The sequence below is a fragment of the Sorex araneus genome, chromosome 1 (genome assembly GCF_027595985.1).
Source record: "Sorex araneus isolate mSorAra2 chromosome 1, mSorAra2.pri, whole genome shotgun sequence".
NCBI classification, from domain to species: domain Eukaryota; kingdom Metazoa; phylum Chordata; class Mammalia; order Eulipotyphla; family Soricidae; genus Sorex; species Sorex araneus.
Genome location: NC_073302.1, coordinates 11,215,601 through 11,237,374, shown reverse-complemented (window position 1 = coordinate 11,237,374; position 21,774 = coordinate 11,215,601). Strand labels below are relative to the sequence as shown.

At 51.5% G+C, this 21,774-nt stretch overlaps 1 protein-coding gene across 3 annotated transcripts in view; it reads left to right on the top strand.

The window, feature by feature from the left end:
* MRRF (mitochondrial ribosome recycling factor) overlaps positions 1–21,774 on the top strand; it is a 71,184-nt gene that overhangs the window by 15,091 nt on the left and 34,319 nt on the right. For 2 of the 3 annotated variants that reach the window (XM_055135286.1, XM_004613347.2), the window contains exons 3-5: positions 3,772–3,927; positions 13,053–13,171; positions 20,309–20,400. In XM_055135286.1, the coding sequence (XP_054991261.1) occupies positions 3,772–3,927; positions 13,053–13,171; positions 20,309–20,400 (367 nt within the window). Of the gene's footprint in view, positions 1–216; positions 395–3,771; positions 3,928–13,052; positions 13,172–20,308; positions 20,401–21,774 lie in introns of all 3 variants that reach the window. The other variant, XM_055135291.1, reaches the window with a different exon arrangement.

The following is a 21,774-nucleotide window of genomic DNA, read 5'->3' as shown; positions in this document are numbered from 1 at the left end:
GTTTGTTATTTTTGAGGTGGCTCTTTTTCTAATGATTTGTTTTTTGTCTCCAAGCCTGTTTTGTCTGATATTAATGTAGTGATGGGAGGATTATACCTCTTCCGTCCCGCTGTGCTCAGCTTTCGGTGATCTTATGTTTTTGTAAATCCTCTGTTATTTGTTGCACATGACTCGATTAAAACCTCCTGATTGAAAATCTCTAACTTCTTTTTGAAGGGGAAATTGGTGGCTTGGGCCACACCTGTGGAGCTCCAGCGCTTTGCCCGGGTCAGTGCTCAGGAATCACCCCCAGGAGTGCCTGAGGACCAGGCGGTGCCCGGACTCAAACCCGGCAGCCCTGTGCGCTGTCTCCCAGCCCTGCCCACCTCAGACTGCCAGCTGCCTGCCTCTTTTGGTCTGTTGATTTGTACTGTGGTGATGGCGTATTTGTATCTATTGTTTTGTGCTTTGTCTTCATTTTCTTTATTCCCCTTCCTTCCTGTTGGATTGATCATGTTTTTTGGGGTGGTGGTGTTGGGGAGGGAGCTACAGTTCTTGTGCAAGGGGGCATCCACTTGCGGCATGGGGGGCGTCAACATGACGGAGATCCCAGTGCTCCAGGTTTGGGGGGGCCGCAGGGACGGAACTAGGACTTCACACGTGCAGGGACTGCACTGTGCCACGGAGCCACATTTCTGGGCTCCTCAGTTTCCTCTCCGGGAGGAGGGCCTCTCCGGCAGTGCTTGAGGGCCCCTGCAGCCTCGCCCGGCAGTACTGGGGAGCAGGGATTGAACTCGGAGCTTCCCCAGTGTGGGGCCCGCACTCTGCCACTACAGCTCCCCGCCCCTTGTCCTGTTTCATGGCCTCATTGCTCCACATTATACTTGTCAGGTTAATTGAGATTCCTCCGGGTCTCCGTGGTTCTTTCTCATGGCTGTATCATAGTTCATTCATAAATGTCACCACCTACTCTAATATCGATGGGAATTTCCTCCTCCCCTCTCCCCACTACCATGGTACCGGGGTTAGAACCTAGGACTTCACACATGCCAGGCAAGTGCTCTGCCAGCAAGCTGCCTCCCCAGCCAGAACTTAGACTGTTAACATGCACAGTGGGTTTAAGAAGTGTAGAGTGGAATGGATGACTTCAGTTGTTCCGGCAGCGTTTGGGGGACTTTGTGGTGCCGGGCATTGAACAGGGGCCTCGGTGCTCAGCCCGTTGGGGTATCCCTCCATTCTTGGGCAGAACATTTAGAGGGCTTATGCCTAGATTTCTCGGCTCAAGGGGGGCAGTAGTAATTGATATTCTCTCTATCTTAGGACGATGCTTTGAATAGCTGGTAGAATGTACTAGAAATTGCACCACAAATTATAATAGGCTATACAAATAAAATAGTACAGGATCCGTCTAGCACATTATCGATTCTTAATAAAATGTATTGAGAATGATCTCAAATATCTGTGACTAATGAATAACCCCAAGTATATGGAGTTATGGAGTTATTTACACATTTTAATTCTTTTCTCCTTCCCTAACCTCCCTAAAGAAATACAGAGGGGCTGGAGGAGTAGCATGGTGGGTAGGGTGCTTGCCTTTCAGGCGGCCAACCCAGGCTCCATCTCCAGTACCTCATTGGGTCCTCCTGAGCCGCCAGGAGTGATTCCTGAGCACAGAGCCAGGACTAAGCCCTGAGCACTGCTGTGTGTGGCCCCCAAACAATACAACAACAGCAAAAGAGATACAGTCTTTGCTTTACTCCCGGGAAAGGTCTCTGTACGTGGATGCTCTCTAGTGGCGTGTGATGATCGCGTCCCTGCTGCCCTGCTGCCCGGCCTTTGTCTGCACAGCTGTCAGCTGCTCTGCGCATCCCTGTGTTGGTGTCTTGTCAGAAGCAAGTATGTTTCCTGTGTCTCCAGTAGACCTTATGGAGAGAGTCAGATGGAAAGCGCTGGTCTAAAGTTAGGCAGATCTGGGGCCTGGGCTCGAGCCCTGGCACACATGTGATGATCTGTAAGCCCTGATATGCCCCAAAACGAAATAAGATAAAGTTAGACAGATCTGGAAACAAACCTTGGGTTGGTTTTGTTTTGCTTTGCCTTTGGGTCATTCTCAGCAATGCTCAGGGGCTACTCCTGGCTCTGCACTCAGGAATTAGTCCTGGTGGTGCTCAGGGGACCATATGGGATGCCTGGGATTGAACCTGGATTGGCTGCTTGTAGGGCAAACGCCCTACCTGCTGTACTACCACTCAGGGCCCTTGGATTTGTTTTTAATTTTAGGCAAGTCCCCTTACATTTTCCATCTTACATTTTTTTTCCTGAAAAGTAAGGAGTTATGTGGACTGTGCCCAGTGCTCTTTTAGGTTTTGACTGACTTCATTTGTGTCCTTAGAGCCACCTAGCAATGTCGGCCGACCCAGGTTCCATTCCCCAGCACCTCATATGGTCCCCCAAGCCGCCAGGAGCGATTCCTGAGCAAGAGCCAGGAGTAAGCCCTGAGCACTGCTGTGTGTGGCCCCCAAACAAAACAACAACAAAAGAAATAGAGTCCTTGCATTACTTCTGGGAATGGAATAATGCAAAGGACCATGTCTTGCACAAATCCCACCTGAGTCTGATCCTTTGATCCCAGCCCTTTAATCAGTCATGGTCCACGGACCACGATTGATTATCCCACTTTTATAAAGAACATGTGAGAATAAAGTAACTCACCCTGGGCGTTTCATTGTAAGCAAAGCTCATGCCTTCACTAATAGCTTAAAGTCTTTTTTTTTTTTTCCGGGGAGGGGGATCCCAAGTAGTGCTCAGGGAGTCACCTGCACTACTTGGTCATTTGGGCGGGTGGTGCAGTGCTCTGGCCCTGTGGAGTTGGGGGTGGGTCACCAGGTATACGGTGTTGGTCCTTGAAGGTTTCTGGGACTCCACCTGGCAGTGCTCAGGGTCTGCAAAGTCACACTCAGCAGTGCTCGGGAGCCATGTGGGGCTGGGGTCCAACTCAGGTGGGGTTTGTGCAAGATATGGTCCTAACCCTTGTGCCAAATCCCTTGCCCTTTGAGTCAAATGATTTCAGGAGGAAGGGCTGAGGGTTGGCTCCAGGCACCGCTCAGCGGGCTCAGGAGTCACAGCCAGCTGTCCTCAGAAACGCTCTGTTCAGTTCAGTAGAGCGTTTTATTTTATTTTATTTTTAATTTTTATTTATTTATTTATTTTTGCTTTTTGGGTCACACCTGGCAATGCACAGGGGTTACTCCTGGCTCTGCACTCAGGAATTACTCCTGGCGGTGCTCAGGGGACCATATGGGATGCTGGGAATCGAACCCGGGTCGGCCACATGGAAGGCAAACGCCCTACCCGCTGTGCTATTGCTCCAGCCCCACAGTAAAGCGTTTTAGAGTACGGACAGCGATAGACAGGGATCTAGCATTTCCCAGCAGCTGGCATTTTGCCCCGCATATAAATAAGTAGTTTTGTTTTTTTTTCCCCGTGTGTGTGTGTGTGTGTGTGTGTGTGTGTGTGTGTGTGTGTGTTGAGGGGGACAGGGCATTGGGTGGAAGTTTGAGCCACATCCTGCTATGCTCAGGGTTGCTTTTGGCTCTCTGCTTAGGGATTGCTCCTGGTGGGTCTCAGGGGGACCATTTGTGGTGCCAGGGATAGAACCCAGGTCATCTGCATGCAAGGCAAGAGCCTGCTTCTCTGTCTTATCTCTCTGGACCTCACCAGCAGTTTTTCACTCACCATTGATCGTCTCTGTTTATGCTGCTGTTCTCGCATTCTCGGACGCTGACCGTCCAGCCAAAGGGAAGGGACAGCCCCAGACCAGAGTGAACCTCAACGCTGCCTTGGTTGAAGATATTATCAGCTTGGAGGAGGTGGATGGAGAAATGAAGTCTGTGATGGAGGCGCTGAAGGATAACTTCAATAAGACCGTCAATATAAGGACCTCACCAGGTTAGTGGCCGCCCGGTGTTCAGGGAGGGTGGACGGAGTGGACAAGCATGGCTTTCACAGAGCGGGATTTTTTTTTTTATAAATAAATTTATTTATTTTTAATTAATGAATCACCATGAGGGTACAGTTACGGATTTATACACATCTGTGCTTATGCTTCCCCCATACAAAATTCGGGAACCCATCCCTTCACCAGTGCCCATATTCCACCACCAGTAAACTCAGCATCCCTCCCATCCTCCCCAATCCCATCTCCCCCCCACCCCACCCTGTCACTGTGGCAGGGCATTCCCTTCTGTTCTCTCCCTCTAATTAGCTATTGTGGTTTGCAATAAAGGTGTTGAGTGGCCACTGTGCTCAGTCTCTAGCCCTCATTCAGCCCGAAACTCCCTTCTCCCACATGGCCTTCGACTACATTATAGTTGGTGATCCCTTCTCTGAGTTGCCCTTTCCCCAGAATGTGAGGCCAGCCTCCTAGCCATGGAGTCAACCTCCTGGTAGTTGTTTCTACAATTCTTGGGTGTTAGTCTCCCACTCTGTTATTCTATATGTCATAGATGAGTGCAATCTTTCTATGTCTGTCTCTCTCTTTCTGACTCATTTCACTTAGCATGAAACTTTTCATGCCGATCCACTTAAATAAAAAATTTGTGACCTCGTTTTTTCTAACAGCTGCATAGTATTCCATTGTATAGATGTACCAAAGTTTCCTCAACCAGTCATCCGTTCTAGGGCATTCGGGTTTTTTCCAGATTCTGGCTATTGTAAACAGTGCTGCGATGAACATACATGTGCAGATGCCATTTCGATTATACTTTTTTGCCTCTCTGGGATATATTCCCAGCAGTGGTATTGCTGGGTCAAATGGGAGCTCAATTTCTAATTTTTTGAGAATCGTCCATATTGTTTTCCAGAAGGGCTGAACCAGTGGGCATTCCCACCAGCAGTGTAGAAGGGTCCCTTTCTCGCCACATCCTCTCCAACAGCGGTTGCTTTTGTTCTTTTGGATGTGCGCTAGTCACAGAGCAGGATTTTAATCTCAGCCCTGTCGCCTAATAACTGGTAACCATGGATGGTGACTTGGCTTTTCTGGTCCTCAGTCCTCGTGTCTAATTCCTGTTTCCCAGCCTTGGGGAGGTGTTAAAGGAAAGGAGGCGGCCTCTGTACCGACTCGAGCACAATGCTTGTTGAGAGAACATTCATTTTGCAATTCAGCAAATATTAGTGTCTGTGAACAAGGCATTTTGCTAGTACAGCGTAGTGAGAAAAAGTAGGCATGGCCAATGCTTCTCATAGAATTGTACTCTGAAAAATGGAAGCTTTATTATAGCCATCCTGTGAGCCCCTGCAGTTTTTATTGTGTCTCATAACTCTTTGGTGTGATTTTCCCAATTTGTCCTACTTGGCCTCGCTTATGCCTTCTTGGGAACCGAGTCGCTGCAGCCCTGCCCACCTGAAGCGCTTCTGTACCCCCACGCTTGACCAGGAAGATTCCATTTGGGTTAATGACTTCCTGAAAATGGCTTTTTTAAGTGGGAAATGTCAGAGCTGTGTGGGAGAACTGTTTGCAGATGTGATCGAAGAAGTGGGTTGTCAGCTAATGGTGCAGGCAGGCAGGAAAAATCCAATTGCTGTTAAATTGGCCTTGTGGAAAATTGTCATCCTTCTGGAGTCGATGGGACCCCCTCTGAAGCCGGGGACCCTCTGAAGGGACCTGCGAGTGTTTGCACGGCTCCTGTTCACGTGTCGCCTGGCCTGGTCAGCGAGGAAAGTTGGAACACTTTGTGAACTTGTTCTGAAGAAAACCAAGTGAAAAATGTACAGCCCCGTTTATAAACACCGGCAGAAACGTACTGGTGTCAGAGACAAGACCCGCTAGGAGACCAGAAGACCGTTTCATCATTTGTCAGCCGCTGGGCTGGGCCGTTTCTGCCCCTGCTGACAGTAGAGCGTGCCATTCAATCTCTCCCAACTGTTTGCTTTAAACTTGCTTATTATTTTAGGCACGAGGCTGATAAAGTGCTCTGTCTCCCCTGTGCTTTCTGGCCTGTTAACATTCTGCAGCCGGAACCAGAGCGCGGTCTGAGAGGAGCTCGGGGAGAAACGTGATACTCACAATTAGCCAGCGAGCTCCGCTCTCGTTGAACTTGAAAAGATGATGGGCCTGGAAGGAGGCTGGGAGTGTAATTTGTTAAACGTTAACCTCTGAGAGAGTGAGGGGCAGGAGGGAGGCCGAGGGAGATCCTCGCTGGGGACAGATTGAGGGAAAAAGGATTTGATGCATTATGTCGGTCTGGATTTGGGGCACCGGCGCACCACAATTACATGCTGGGAAGCCCGTGGTGGGACCCTGGGGGCCGACGCGCTCATGGCGGACCAGGAAGGCCGCACTAGGATCCGCTTTCAGGCCTCCCTCGGCATGTCCCCTTAGCTCCTTTCTCTTCAGCGTTCTGTGTGCGGAATGTCCCGTGGGGAGCCTGGGCTGTGAGGAGAGGGGGTGAAGCAGGCTGAACTCAGCCATTTTTTCCCCCCCAAATTAGCCCATTTGTTCTTTTATTACCACCAGGACTAGCAGCTACTTTTTTCTCTTATACTTTCACCTAAATTAGGACTGGAGCGATAGCACAGCGGGTAGGGCATTTGCCTTGCACGCGGCCCACCTGCGTTCGATTCCTCCGTTCCTCTCGGAGAGCCTGGCAAGCTACCCAGAGTATCCCGCTCGCATGGCAGAGCCTGGCAAGCCACCTGTGGCGTATTCGCTATGCCAAAAACAGTAACAACTCTCATAATGAAGACGTTACTGGTGCCCGCCCGAGCAAATTGATGAACAGTGGGACGGCAGTGCTACAGTGCTACCTCCATCTACCAGCATTTTTTTTTTGTGTGTGTGTGGCGGGGAGCAGGGGGGCATGTCCCACTATGCTCAGGACTTGCTTCTGACTTGGCACTCACGGATCACTCCTGGCAGGCTCGGTACCATATGGGGTACCAGGGATTGAACCTGGGTCAGCCACATGCACCTTAGTCACCATATTGTCTCTCTGGCCCCTTCCAGCAATTTCTGTTTCCAAGATAGTTGGTTGCTTTTAAATATTTGTCTGAGATACAGATTTATTGATCAAGGCATCTATTGAGCCCACATCCTGTGCTAGTTACCTGGCGCTCGGGTACAGAGAGGAAGGATGTTCTTCCCCCTCGGAGAGCCCAGAGCAGCCTGGAAAGGGAGAGACAGGCTAGTCAGCCTGTAGGAAGGAGGGGAGGACCGTGGTGTGGAGATTGACGGAATCTGGTCTGAGGGCAGGCTCCACTATTAAGGTCTATTGTGACCTCGGGCAAGTTGCTGTCTGTGCCTCAGTTTCCTCCTCACCAAGTGACGGGAGTAATAGTTACCGTCTCGGGAGGTATTGTGATGATGAGAGCCAATGAAGCATAGAAAGCCGTGAGCACAAGATTATACTCAGAGGATGCGTTCAGTGCTTATTGGTCATCGTTGTCATAGACATGTGCTCGGGATGCGTGTAGCTCATAAACGGGTGAGTAACTGAGTCTAGGAAATCACAGAAGTCCTGAGATTGGATGCTCTTACCGCTGTTAAGGAACAAGCCACAGCAAAGTGAGTAGGGAAAGACAATCTAAGGAGAAGGAAATACACATGCTGAGGGGCTGGGGAGATAAAACAGGAAAGTCAGGAAATCATAATAATAAAGTTAACATCTTTAGGACACTGGCATCTACCAGGGGCAGTTCTTTGTGCTCCTGTAAATTATTTCTTTTTATATCTTCAGAACAGCCCTGATGAGATGTGCCCAGCACTTACACTCATTCAGAGAGCAGGAATCCTGCCCCGAAGGTTGGGGCACCTTCTGGTTTCCCCTGTGACTGGGTAGTGAAGTGCAGGGGGGTCGAGCCAGGACCTCAGCCTGCTCGTTGGCTCGCACAGACATGGAGACATTTACCATCATACCTCCGGCCCTTTGCCGAGAGAAGCCAGTGATGTCACCAGCCTTCTGTCTTGCTGTGCCATTGGATCTGGTTCAGTACTTCCGGCCTGATCTTTGGGACTTTGTGTGGGGCCGTGTTAGTCTACCAACAGTTTGCTGGGCCAACTCCCTGTTTACTTTTTTTTACTTTTTATTTTTATGAATCACTGTGAGATACAGTTACAGACTTTTTTTTTTTTTTTTTTTTTGCTTTTTGGTTCACACCCAGCGATGCTCAGGGGTTACTCCTGGCTCTGCACTCAGGAATTTCTCCTGGCAGTGCTTGGGGGACCATATGGGATGCCAGGGATCGAACCCGGGTCGGCCGCTTGCAAGGCAAACGCCCTCCCCGCTGTGCTATCGCTCCGGCCCCTACAGTTACAGACTTACAAACTTGCATAATTACATTTTGGTCGTACAATGGTTGAGTACTCATCCCTCCACCTGTGCCCTTTCTCCACCACCAATGTTTCCAGTATCCCTCCTGCCACTCCCACCCCTTCCCACCCCCTGCCTTTGTGGTAGGCACATTCCCTTTTACTCTCTCTTTCCTTTTTGGTGTTATGGTTTGCAATACAGGTACTAAGCGACCATCATGTTTGGTCCATAGTCTACTTTCAGCACACATCTACCATCCCGCGGGAGGCCTCCAAGCATCATTGACTTAGTGGTCCCTTCTCTATCCCAGCAGCCTTTTCCCCCAGCACATGAGATCAGCTTCCTGGCCATTATCTGTACTATCCTTGGGTGTTAGTCTCTTATATGTTACTTTATATTCCACAGATGAGTGCAGTTATTCTATGTCTGTCCCTCTCTTTCTTTTTTTTTTTTTTTTTTTTTTTTTGCTTTTTGGGTTACTCCTGGCTCTGCACTCAGGAATTACTCCTGGCGGTGCTCAGGGAACCATATGGGATGCTGGGAATTGAACCTGGGTTGGCTGTGTGCAAGGCAAACGCCCTACCCGCTGTGCTATCGCTCTAGCCCCTGTCCCTTTCTTTCTGACTCATTTCACTTAGCATGATACTCTCCATGTCCATCCACTTGTATGCAAATTTCATCTTTTCTAATAGTTGCATAGTATTCCACTGTGTAGATGTACCAGAGTTTCTTTAACCAGCCACCTGTACTCCCTGTTTACTTAGGAGACCTCTTGTACTCCCTGTTTACTTAGGAGACCCTCTTTCTCTTCGCCTCTCAGATGAGTGTCCCTGAGTGGTTCCTGCTGTGTATGGTCAGACTTTCCTTCCGTCCTCATTTGCACGGGTCACCAGGGAGTTTGAATATTACGTCCTTTCTCACCCGTAGCTGTGGCTTTATTTGCTTGCTTTCTGTGGGAATCTGAAAATGTGGCTGGGTTTTTGCACAGTGAGACACGGATGAAGATCAGCTCCGGGGAGCAGTCAAGTTTTAGCAGTTGGTGTATTTTGCTTTTCTTCTGAGAGATCGAAGTGTCAAAATCAAGGTGGAACAAGGGGCTGGTCCCAAGCTGGCTGCATTTAAGAGGCGTTGTGGTGAGCTTAAAGGAAAAAAAAAATTACAGTCTCCCTCAAAATCGCAGACTTTTCAAGCCCCTCCAGAAGGAGGCTCTGGGGGATGGGCCTGAGGCTCTGGGAGCCCCTGGGGGTTCTGGTGGTGTGACCACATCTGAGATCAGGGTTCCCCTGAAATACGAGGCTTCCTGACTGGATCCATGAAGTGCTCCGGAGTCTGGCACGTGGCTCCGGTGTCCCCGCCCTTGTGGTAACCTGGGCTCTCGGCCCCTGAGCCCACGGGTGTCGCCTTTGCTCCTGTGTGCGGTGGCCCAGGGCTGTGACTCAGTGCTCAGTGTCATGCAGCTTCGAGTTTGATCCGGCGGCGCTGTCGAGTGGGGTCTCCGTTGCCACGACAAAGGGTGCGGTCTCTGGCAGACTGCAGCCACACATGGTCCCCCCAGGCGAGCACCTCAGGCAGAGTGTTCTGTGCCCATGGTGACGTGTGTGTGAGCCAAGTCGTCACAGCAACACCCACAAAAAAGGGATGATGAGGGGAAGGGGCAGAGTGAGAATGAAGTGGAGGGCTGGAGAGAGAGTGCAGTAGGGAAGACACTTGCCTGGCGTGTGGCTGACCCGGGTTCCACCCCCACCGTGGGCTACAGGCCACTGAGCACAGAACCAGGAGTAAGGCCTGAGCACTGCTGGGTGTGCCCCCACCCACCAAAGATAAAAAATAAAAACGGGCTGGAGCGAGTGGGTAGGGCATTTGCCTTGCACGTGGCCAACCCAGGTTCTATTCCCAGCATCCCTCTGAGCATCCCATATCGTTCCCTGAGCACTGCCAGGAGTAATTCCTGAGTGCATGAGCCAGGAGTAACCCCTGTGCATCACCGGGTGTTACCCCCCCCAAAAAAAAAATCAAAAAAAGCAGAAAAAACCCGAATGAATTTGGAAATAGTAATGCAGTGTCACTGAGGTATTTGGGGGAACTAAAAGAGCTAATAAGAGGCACCTGTGTTTTTCTTTTGTTTGTTTTGGTTTGGGGGCCACATTGGGCAATGCTCACGGCTTCCCTCTGGCTCTGCACTCAGGGATCGCTCCTGGCAGGGCTCGGGATTCCTTTGAGGTGTCAGGCATTGAACCAGCGTCATTCATGTTCAGGGGAAGCAAACACTCTCCCCGCTGTGCTAGCGCTCCAGTCCCAGAGGTACCACTTGGAGTTTTTGAAAAATTTTCAAGGCTCAGCTCTGGCATGTTTTTTTTAATATCTATAATATACTTATATATTGTTTTTAGTTATGTTCTTTCTCTTAATCCTATAAGGGGTCATATTTGACTGCCTTGTAGCTGAGGTCCAGAAACGATAAATAACGTGTTAAGTTCATCCTATAAGGGATCACATTTGACTGCATTGTAGCTGAGGTCTAGAATCAATAAATAACATGTTGGAGTTTTCATCCTCAGCAAATGGCGGAGTCTTGCTATAGGGCTGCAGCTGCTTCCCAGAGATAAGAGATAATCTGAAGTGATTAGAGATCTCCACGTTAGACCTGAGTCCTACAATGCAGGAGGAAAACAGAGAAAGCACTGCGGGGTGTGGCTTCAGCGGCGTCTTCAGTGATTCGGTTCCATTGGCAAGGACAACAAAAGGCGAAAGTAAATGATGTCAAAGTAAAATGTTTCCGCACAGGCAAGAAGCTATCATTTTAACAAACACATTTTACTGAATGGAAGAAAATAGGCGCACACTATACATCTGACAAAGGGCTGCTCTCCCTGATCTAGGGGGTACTCGGGAAACTGAGAACAAACGACCCCACCAGAAAACGGGGAAAGGAGCTCAACAGACACTGCAGCAAAGACATGGCGTGGCCAGTAGGCCCACGAGGAAATGCTCAGCATCACTGATGCTCAAGAAAATACAAACAAAAATGACAGTTGGGCTGAGGAGACAGTGCAGAGGGAAGGGCTTGCTGGCCTGTGGCCAGCCTGGGTCCAGTCCCCAGTATCCCGGGTGGTCTCTCCTGAGCCCACCAGGAGGAATCTCTGAGCACAGAACCAGGAGTAAGCTCTGAGCATCACTGGGCGTGACCCTACCCCTGCAAAATAAAAAAAAAATGACATGTCACCTGACACCAGTGATAATGGCCTACATTCAAAAAGGCTGAAAACCAGTGCTGCTGGGGCTGTGAAGAAAAAGGGATCCTCATTCACCGTTTTTCTTTTGGGGCCACACTGTCTGTGTTCAGGGCTTACTCCTGGTTTTGTGCTCAGAGAGCAACCAGCTAGGTTCCAGGGACCAAATGTGGTGCTGGGGATCGAACCTGGGTTGGCAAGGCAGATGGACTCCCGGCCCACCGTACCATAGCTCTGGCCCCGCCTCATTCACTGTTGGGAACACAAACTGGTTCAGCCTCTGTGGGAAACAGTTTGGAGACTTCTCAGAAATGGAAGGAGGGGCCCAGAGAGCTAGTCCAGAGGCTAAGGCGCTGCGTGGCACATGGCTGCAGCCATGATAATGGTTTGAATCCCGGCCATGGCAGGTGTGGCCCCAAGCACACAGCCAGGTGTGACCCTCACCCTCGAGCCAGGAATGGAGTGTCTCTGGATGTGGTTTACCCCCACCTCCCCTACCCCATCTCCCCCAAAGTAGAAGAATTGCCATGCATTCCAACAATTCCACTCCGTGTTATCTATCCCAAGAACACAAAAACAGGAATTCAAGAAGCGTACATGCCGTCTATTGCTGCGCTGTTTGCAGTAGCCAGCTTCTGGAGACGACCCAAAGGCACAACAGGTGCGTGGAGAAAGATGTGAGCTAGACACAGCAGAATAAGCAGAGCTGTAAGCAAAGATGAGATCTTCACTCCGCCGCAACAGAAATGGAACTAGCGGGTGTCTTGTTACATGAAAGAAGTCAGTAGGAGAAAGACAAATTCTGAACCATCTCGCTGATGCGTGGCATGTAAAGAAACGCAGCAAGAGAATAGCGATACCCGATGGGAAAAAAAGCCCTTTGGACTCTGGTGACAGCTGAGGTTGCCAAGTGTGGGGGAGTAGAATGGAAGGGCCCTGTGGACGGTGGGGGGTGGGTAGTGGCACCTTAGAGGTGAGTGTATTGGGGTAATAGTACATGCCAAAAACATGACATTTACATGCTTGTAAGCCTGTGTTTACCTCAGTTAAGAATGGAGGCAGGGGGGCCGGAGCGATAGCACAGCGGGTAGGGCGTTTGCCTTGCACTCGGCCAACCCGGGTTCGATCCCCGGCATCCCATATGGTCCCCCAAGCACCGCCAGGAGTAATTCCTGAGTGTAAAGCCAGGAGTAACCCCTGAGCATCGCTGGGTTGTGACCCAAAAAGAAAAAAAAAAATGGAGGCAGGACCACACACACACACACACACACACACACACACACACACACACACACTCTCCCGCAGGCCTATGAGAACCGGAGTGGTGTTGGCCACCCTAGTTGCTGGGAGAGAATTTCACGCCCGTGTCAACATTTGCGAGCTCTTCCCACACGTGGCCACTGCTTTGATGAAAGCCCCTTCCTCAGCCTTGCCCTGCTGACCCGAGACCCCTACATATTGGTCGCATGTGAATTACATGAGGCCGTGGCGGTGGGGCTGCCATGGCCTTTCTGAGGCCCTACGCTTTTTCTTCCAGGGTCCCTTGACCACATCACTGTGGTCACCGCGGATGGCAAACTTGCTCTAAACCAGATTGGCCAGATCTCCATGAAGTCGCCCCAGCTGATCCTGGTGAACATGGCCAGCTTCCCAGAGGTGAGGTGACCGTGCTGAGAGGGTCCCTTTCCTGGGGTTCTAGCGGAGTGGAGGCATCTAGGTGCCTTCAGCTCGGGATTAAACCAGAGGGCAAAACGACGGGAACTTGAAGATGAGGAAAAGCTCTCTTCCTGTTTCTGCTGAAAAGCTGCAAAGGCCAGGCAAGTCCTGTGAATGCTTCAAGTGGCCCCGTCTAAGGCAAACAATGGTGGGGAGGCAGAGGCTGGCGCCTGGCCAGGCCGCGAGGGAACCCATGTCCCCGGCTCTGGGGGTTTTCATTTTCAGGCACTGATAAGGTGCTTACATGTAAGATTTTGTTAAAGTTTTGGTAGCAAATTTACTTTCGTTTGTTTGTTATAAGATTGTGATCCAGATAGAACACAGTAGTGGGTCAGATTGGGCCTTTGGGCCATCATTTTGTGACTTTGGTCTCAGTCTCTGGTGCGCCCAGCAATCACTGTGCCCTTCAGACTTGAGTGACCGTTGCAGAACTTGGCACAGAGCTTGGGGCTTTAGAGGCTGGAGGGTGCCCAGAGTGGGTGATGCCACCTCGGGGGGCACAGGGAGTGTGTGTGTGTGTGTGTGTGTGTGTGTGTGTGTGTGTGTGGTGGTGGTGGTGGTGGTGGTGGCAACCTCGGGTGTAGTTGGGGGTAGGGGCTGCTTCCTACTTGTTCACTTAAAGAAGGTAAATTTAGAGGGAGGCTTTGAGCAATTTTATTTTTCTGCAAAGGGGGTGGTAAGCCAAATAAGTTTAGAAACCTTCGCATGAGCCCATCTCAGCCACACAGCTGTGAGTTTAAGTCTAGTTGAGGAAGATAAATGGGTTTTACCTTATCAGCCTCAGGGGAATGGGCCTGGGTTTGGAATCCCCAGGAGCACATTCTCGTGCCTTCTCTCCTGCCGGTTCGGGCTTTGCCTTCAGCTGGCTGCCTCTGTACCCCTCCGGGTCTGCATCAGCAGGCGGGGACGGAGCCCGAAGCCCTTCCTCTGCCCAGGGGCCTCAGGCCCTGCTCCTCATGGTGGATCTCAGCGTAAACGTCACTCTCTCTGGGTAGCTTTCTCTCTGAACAGCCCCCTCCCCACTTTTTTTAAATTGACTCACTGTGGGATACATTGTAACAAAGTTGTCCAGGATTGGGTTTCAGTCATAACAGTGATCCAACACCTGTCCCTTCACACTTCCAGCCGCCAACGCCATCTGCGGTGACCAGCCCAGTCTTAATCACCCCTCCACGCTAACCTCCCTGACCCACCTCTCTAGTCAGTGTTAGTACTCGGACTGATTGTTACTGGGAGCAGTGCATTTGTTTACTACACGGTTACTTTTTATCTCACTCTCGTTACTTCCTAACCATGGCATGTAGGAATTCTCTGGAGCTCCTTCCTTGTGTCTGACCCCCGCAAGCTGCTCCCGATGCGTGAATACTTGTCAGGTTGGTGGCTAGGTGGCTAGGAGGCGCTCATTCCTGGTGCAGCCGTGGAGCAGAGAAGTGGGCCCAAAGGGAACTGTCAACTCTTCCTCATTCTGGCCCCCTCTGGACCTCTGGGGCCTCTCTGCTTGTTCATCTAGTCCCACCGGCACTGCAGGCCAATTTGGGGAATGGCCTCCTAATTACACAGCTTGAGACCTCATCAGGCAGATTGCTTTTCAGAGCCAGCCACTTCTGTTATTAAACAGCGAATGGCATTCACAGGAGCAGCAGCTGATTGGCTGCCAGAGCATCTCAGGAGGCAGGAGGAGGTCTTAACAGCTTAATTTTGTCTTGGGAAGTTGGAGTAGATCTTCATTTTTCAACAAAAACCATCTTTGCCATTCTTCCAAGTTGAAATTCTTTGGGTTTTGAAAAAAAAACAACCAAAATCTTGACAAGCATGTCAGTGGAGAGATTCTTTCCAAGGACAGAGTGAGGAAGTGTGAGTTACATTGTCTTTTGAATTCCTTTATCTCATCTGGTGTATATATTAAACAAATAGCTCTAACTAAACATTTCCTTCCTCTGGTTTAGAAGCCGTTCATAGAGTGCCCAGGTTCGTACTTCAAAATGCTGAGCTAATCCTCCTCGTGTTTATGTAATTCCTTTCTGTCTCACATGCGGTTGGCGTGCTTTCTAACCTGAGCGTTTTCTGTGTCATGCTACAGTGACACGATGCAGATTTACATGCGTAATCTTTCCAGATGCATTGAAGACAGAAAACTGTGTTGCATTTGTTTAACATGTGTCCTGCTTGATAAATGATACACACAGTTGCTGCCTTCCATAAACTTGCCTGCAGCAAGACTTAATGATGGGAAAGAAAAGAAGGGAGCAAAAAAACCACAGCATGATTTGAGCAAGGCAAAGAGGAAAAAAAAATATCTGCGGGCTCATTATAGCTCTCAGGGAAGGAAGGACGCTCATGTGCAGGGGGTGTATGTACTGTCTCCTGTTCCGTTTCACATGTGTAACCCAGAGACTTCTAGATTCTGAGCAGCTCGAGTCCATTTTGCAGATGGAGAAACTGAGACCCAGAGAAGCACCTGCCCCTGGTTCCCACCGCTGTGAAAGGCCTAGATGTAAATGGACGTCTAATGCTCAGTTTGATGCTCGTTTCCATGGTCCCCCACGCCCCCAGCCAGGCAGCAAGTATGGTGCGAGTCCCTGCACGTTCTGAGCTTTGCGGAGGTGTCGGGAGTTTCACTGATAGAGGGGGCAGGAAGGATCTCTGCCCTCTTAGACTTCGCTTTCCAGGGACACGGAGGTCGGCCCGTGCTAGGAATGTGTGCTCTTGGCGGTCTAAGGAAGCGAAAGGCCAGTCATTGAAATGGCCCTGACAGAATTGACTTGAACGCAGATCCTCGGGTCTTGTTGCTCTGATCCCCAAGTTTTTGTTTCTTAGTATAGATTTGCTTAAGAGAAGCAAGGATAGGGCCAGACAGAGAGGACACTGTGTTGGCCGTTGCCTTGCCTCTGGCCGACCCGGCTTCCATCCCCGTCACTGTCCCCATCACTGTGCCATCACCTCCTGGACCGCAGAGCCAGGTGTGGCCGCCCAACAAAAACAAACAGTGAACGGCAGGAGCAGACGCTGCTAACGATCAGTGGTGCCCGTGGACTTTTCTCTGAGCACCTGCGATCAGCCGGGCAGTGCTCCCTTTTGCCGGCGGGGCGTTGGGTGCTCCTCCTTCCCAGAGAGGGCAGTGCCATGGCAGTGACCGCTTTCTCGCTGACCCATGCATACGTGGCTCAGAAGTGCTGTTGGAAAGTGACTGTACTCCTCTGCCTCCCTGCAGCCGTGCCCTGGCAGACTAAGGTGTGCCTGTTTCCCGTGTTCTGAGTGATTTCCACGTTGCTGCAGCTGAGCCCGGGACCTCACGCACGCAAGGCCCAGCTCTGCCGAGCCACATCCCCGGGACCCCCGTATTTATGATAGTTTAGAACTATCCCTTTCAGGAAGGTGGGGCTCTTCCCCCTTTGGCCCCCAAGCCAAACCTTTCGCAATCCACGTTTTTTTTTCTTTACCCGTAAGAATACTGAAGAAACAAAAGCACCAAATAAGGTGCCAGTGGGCTACACACGTGAGCTCAGCAGGGAGGTCACGTGAGGTTAGCAAGGACGTCCCGTTCCTCTGACAGGTGAGAGCAGTTCAGCGCGGCACTGGGAAGACCTGCCAGTGTGGCGCCAGCAGTGCGTCCTGGGTTGCCCTCCGGGGAGGTTGTGTGGATGCTGGTGCGGGTGACACGGAGGGGGGCGGTGCTGGTGACGGATGGGCCAGTGGTAAGTGGCAGGTGTTCCGAGAGAAGCTACAGAGGAGGAGGAGCAGCAGCTGCTCGGGCCACCCCCTTCCTGCGGAGCCCAGTCCTCCTACTGTCGGACCCAGTTCGTGTCTCATTCCCTTCAGGCTCTTTTCTTGCAGGAGCAGTGTCATTGTATCTCTTTATCCAGCTCAGGTGTCATTGTATCTCTTTATCCAGCTCAGGTGTCATTGTATCTCTTTATCCAGCTCATTAATTAATTAATTTGGTTTTGGGGCAACACTCGGCTGTGTCCAGGGCTTACTCCTGGCTCTGTGCTCGAGAGCACTCCTGCCAGGGCTCGGGGCACCCCTGGGGATGCCAGAGATTGAACCCAGGTCAGCTGTGTGTAAGGCAGATGCCCTCCCCGCTGTGCCGTTGCTCCGGCCACTTCCAGCTCTTAACCGTGGCTGTCCCCTTTATCCACCAGACATAATTCCAAGTTATTTCTGACTATTTACAGAAGAACGCATGGGGCTGGAGCGATGGTGCCACAGGTAGGGTGTCGGCCATGCACCAGCCGACCTGAGTTCAAGCCCCAGCACCCCCCTCCCCACCCCCGCGCCATCAGGAGAGTTCCTGAGTGCTGAGCCAGGAGTGACGCCTGAACGTTGTTGACTGTGGCCCCTCCCTCCACCCCAAACAAAAAATGTGAAGAAAGCAAAGCTGGGGCTCGGGATAAGGCTCAGCAGTGAAGAACACGTAGCCTCGTGTGTGTGAGGCCTGGGGTTCAGCGCCTGGCACCGCGAAAATAAATACTGTTAATAAATTAATCTCCACCCCCACCCAACGCGTTACTGAATGCATCGAACGGGAACAGAAGCTTCCAGACTTACTTGGCTGCTGCCTCTTTTGTGCAGGACAATAATGATGGTAATAATAATCATGGTAATCACTCTTTTTGGGGTAAGCAGTGACCCCTGGTTGCACCCAGCGCTACCCCTGCCCTTTGGGATGGTTCCAGCCCCCACTCGGAGGCCGTGTGACTCACCTGGGAGACATAGAGCTTGACAGAGGCATCTGAGGTCACTGAGGCGGAGGCACCCCGAGTCTCCTTCCAGCCCTCCCCGGAACCCAAAGTCATCTAGGGGAGGTGCTTGCTCCGCCGCCCTGGCTCTCAGAGAAGGCCAGCGGTCCTCAGAGGTGAGGCCTTATCCCAAGTGCCTGGCGTCCCCAGTGAAGGGACTGGGCTGGGCGGGGGCAGGGGTCAGGGAGCCCCAGGAGCCCCAGTAGGCAGGTGGGACCGTTTTCAAATGGATTGTTGGAAGCAGTGGAAGTTCTCTTGGTTCTGTGCACAGCTTCCTAAGGACATGATTTGTCTTCCACACAGAAGTTCTGGTTTGGAGAGGTGTGTGTGTGTGTGTGTGTGTGTGTGTGTGTGTGTGTGTGTGTGTGTGTGTGTGTGTGTGTGTGTGTGTGTGTGTGTGTGTGTGTGTGTGTGTGTGTGTGTGTGTGTGTGTGTGTGTGTGTGTGTGTGTGTGTGTGTGTGTTGGGGGCTTCCTCTCAGAAGACCGAGGGCCCCTCCCAGCAGTCCTTGGACTAGTGGTTCAGTGCGAGGATGTGGTGTGGCCTTTGGGGCCTCCAGGGCCATGCCCGGCGCTGCTTCAGGGACCGTTTGGTGCCAGGGATTGAACTGGGGTCGGTCACATGCCAGGCAAGCATCCTGCCCCTGTACTGGCTCTCCAGGCCCCCGTTTTGTCTTTCTGACCTTGTAGTGATATTTCCCATACCTGCAGAGCCAAGGTCATTTTGAAATGAAATAGATGACTTCTTTAGGCTCTCCACTGAAAAATAAAACCTGGGAAAGGAAGGCGGGTGATTTATTTAAACCAGAAAGTGTAGGAAGGAACACAAGGCCAAGCCCTGCCCAATCTCGGGGTGTGGATTGGTTCTGACTGGTCCCAGAGTTCTCTCTTTGGGCTGTGGTGGTGCTCCAAGGCAGTGTCATGGGGACTCCTCGCAGTAATACTTGGTCCAGCTGTGTAGGCTTGATGTCTCAGGGCTGTGCTTCACGGCCCGGGGACCACCAGGGCATGTCCATCAGTGTCGGGAGACCCTTGGTTGGGGCTTAATGCATGCCAGGCCTGTGCCCCAACCCTTTGAGCTACCTCCCTGGTCCTGAACCCGGAATTCTTTGGGAAAACCTGTCAGAGGCCTTGTTTTATGCATCCCATACCATCTCATCAAGGAAAACCCCCGTGGCATGTCTTTTTAAAATTTATTTTATTTTATTTTATTTTTTAATTTTTGAGTCATACCTGGCCATGCACAGGGGTTACTCCTGGCTCCGCACTCAGGAATTACTCCTGGTGTTGCTCGGGGGACCCTATGGGATGCTGGGAATCGAACCCGGGTGGGCCATGTGCCAGGCAAATGCCCTACCTGCTGTGCCATCACTCCAGTCCTCGGCACGTCTTTACCTTTCAGGACACTATCTCCGGTGTGGCTGCCACGTGACTGGTGGTGATGGGAGGCACTTTAGGACATCTGTGCCGCGTGCTCCTGCCGGCACATGGGAGAGCAGGACCGTGGGGGCTGGCAGACCCTCCCAGCCCCAGGCAGGACAGCGCAGTGGGACAGTCACGTCACGTCACATCACCTCTGTGATGGCTCCAGTGCAGCCTCTCGGTGGCTCAGCGGGTCCGTCCCTGTGTCTGGCCTGGGTGTCCCAGGCACGGGACTGGGCACTGTCTGTGAGGCGTCAGGTGCTTGTGGGTTCAGATCATGAGGGGGTGGTTCGGGGAGGTCGAGTGCATGTCCCAGGGTCATGTGGACAGAGTGTTTGCTGGGGGGGGGGGGGTGGGCGCCCTCCCGCTGGGTCCACTCTCCTTTCCTCCCATGCAGACCCACAGAGACCCTTCGTCCCCCCTGAAATGTTAGTGGGGTCCAGTATGAGTGGGGATGCGAATGAGTTAAATTTATTTACCCAGTCCAAATCGGCGCTGGTCTATTTGGAGTGTAAGATGTCAACTGGAATTTTTAATGTCTAGAATCTTTCATCTGCCTTTACACCAATCTTTGCACAGACCAGCCCCCCACCCACCTCCCTTGAGGGTTCATTGTGGTTCTGATCTGTGTTGCCTCAAACCGTTGAAATCTTTTCAAAGAGGCAGAGCTGTTTTCTTTTTATTTTTTCTTTCTCTTTGCTTTTTTTCCCTCCCGCAGTACGCTGGTACCAGGAGTGGACATAGTTTGCTATTCAGCTTGATCAAAGCACTCTACACCAATGTAACTTCCTGATCTTACGGGTAACAGAACTAAATGTTTCCATGTTCTGCCAAGATGGGTTGCCAGTTATCGACAGAGGACTTGCATCTGGAAATAATTATTTACTAATTCTGTTTACCTTTTGATCTGGTTTTCAGTGTACAGCTGCAGCTATCAAGGCTATAAGGGAAAGTGGAATGAATCTGAACCCAGAAGTGGAAGGGACGCTGATCCGGGTACCCATCCCCAAGTAAGTGGGGCCCCCCGCAGATCAGGATGTGACAGGGGCTGTGGTCCTTGGGAGGAAGTGAACATCTCTGCCACGGTACTGCCAGGTGGGTCGCCTGCTCCCCCGGGACCTCGACGCAGCCTAGAAAACTGACAGCGTCGGAGATCTAGTTTAGTGATGGGTCCAGAGATGCTCTACGGAGAGCCTGCCGAGTCCCGGAGGCTGGGGACACTGCACCCAGCCCGGCCAGCACTCTGCTCTCCTGAGCTTTGAATTCTGGTCGGGAGGACGGGACACGGCAGCACGTCATTCTCGGGAGCGGCCTGCTATGAGGAGAGAGAAACAAGCGGTGTCTGCTCAGGGGTGACCTGCTGAGGCGGCGGTGTGGTGGGGCTGGACTCCGCCTGACGGAGCAGGTGGTACTGTGAGGAGAGCTGAGAGAGCTAGAGGGGGAGAGCCGGGCTGGGAGAGCTTTCCTGGCTGAAGCCCCGCGTCCAGGCTGGCCCTGACCTTGACACTCACTGGAGGGCCTCTAACCCACACTTTTTTTTTTTTCCTGTACCTGGTGGTGCTTGGGGATCACTCGTGGTGCTGGGAGTCTCACGTGGTGTGGCTGTCTGCAAGGCGAGCATCTTACCTGCTGCACTGTCGCCCCCGTCACTAACCCACACTTCCCGGAACTAGTTTCGCATCAGTCCCTACTTGTTCAAGAGTACTGGATGTGAGGAACAGAGTACTGCCAGTTACTTAAATATTTATTTATAACTTAAAGTCTTAAAGAACTGAAAACAAAATATGTTGGTTTTTTAATTAAAAATGAGAAGCAGTGGCAGGAAGGATAGCACAGCGGGTAGGGCGTTTGCTTTCCACGCGGCTGACCTGGGTTCGATTCCCAGCATCCCTTATGGTCCCCTGAGCACTACCAGGAGTAATTCCTGCGTGCATGAGCCAGGAGTAACCCCTGTGCATTGCTGGGTGTGACCCCCCCCAAAAAAAAAGAGAAACAAGGAGGCCTTGTCAGTGTTTGGCAGAGAGGAAGCCGGTGTGCGTGCAGCTCAGAGGGGAGGGTTGGGCCGGAGCGAAAAGACTGCTGGCTTCCGGCTGCACGGGCCTTGCTCACCTCACAGTGGGCGCCCACAGGAGAAGCTGAAGCTCCGGCGGGACTGATTCTCATGTTGGCGTGTTCTCTGTGGCTGCTGCCGCACAGATAGAACAGCGGGGCTGGGGAAGACAGACACAAGGGCAGTAGTCTCGAGCGACTGTAGTGTTCCAAGTGACAGATAAATCTCTGATTCCATAGCAGGCAATTAGTCTCTCCCTGTGTAGTCTCTCTCTCTCTCTCTCTCTCTCTCTGTCTCTCTTTCTCTCTTTCCTCTATCTCTTCCTCTCTCTCTG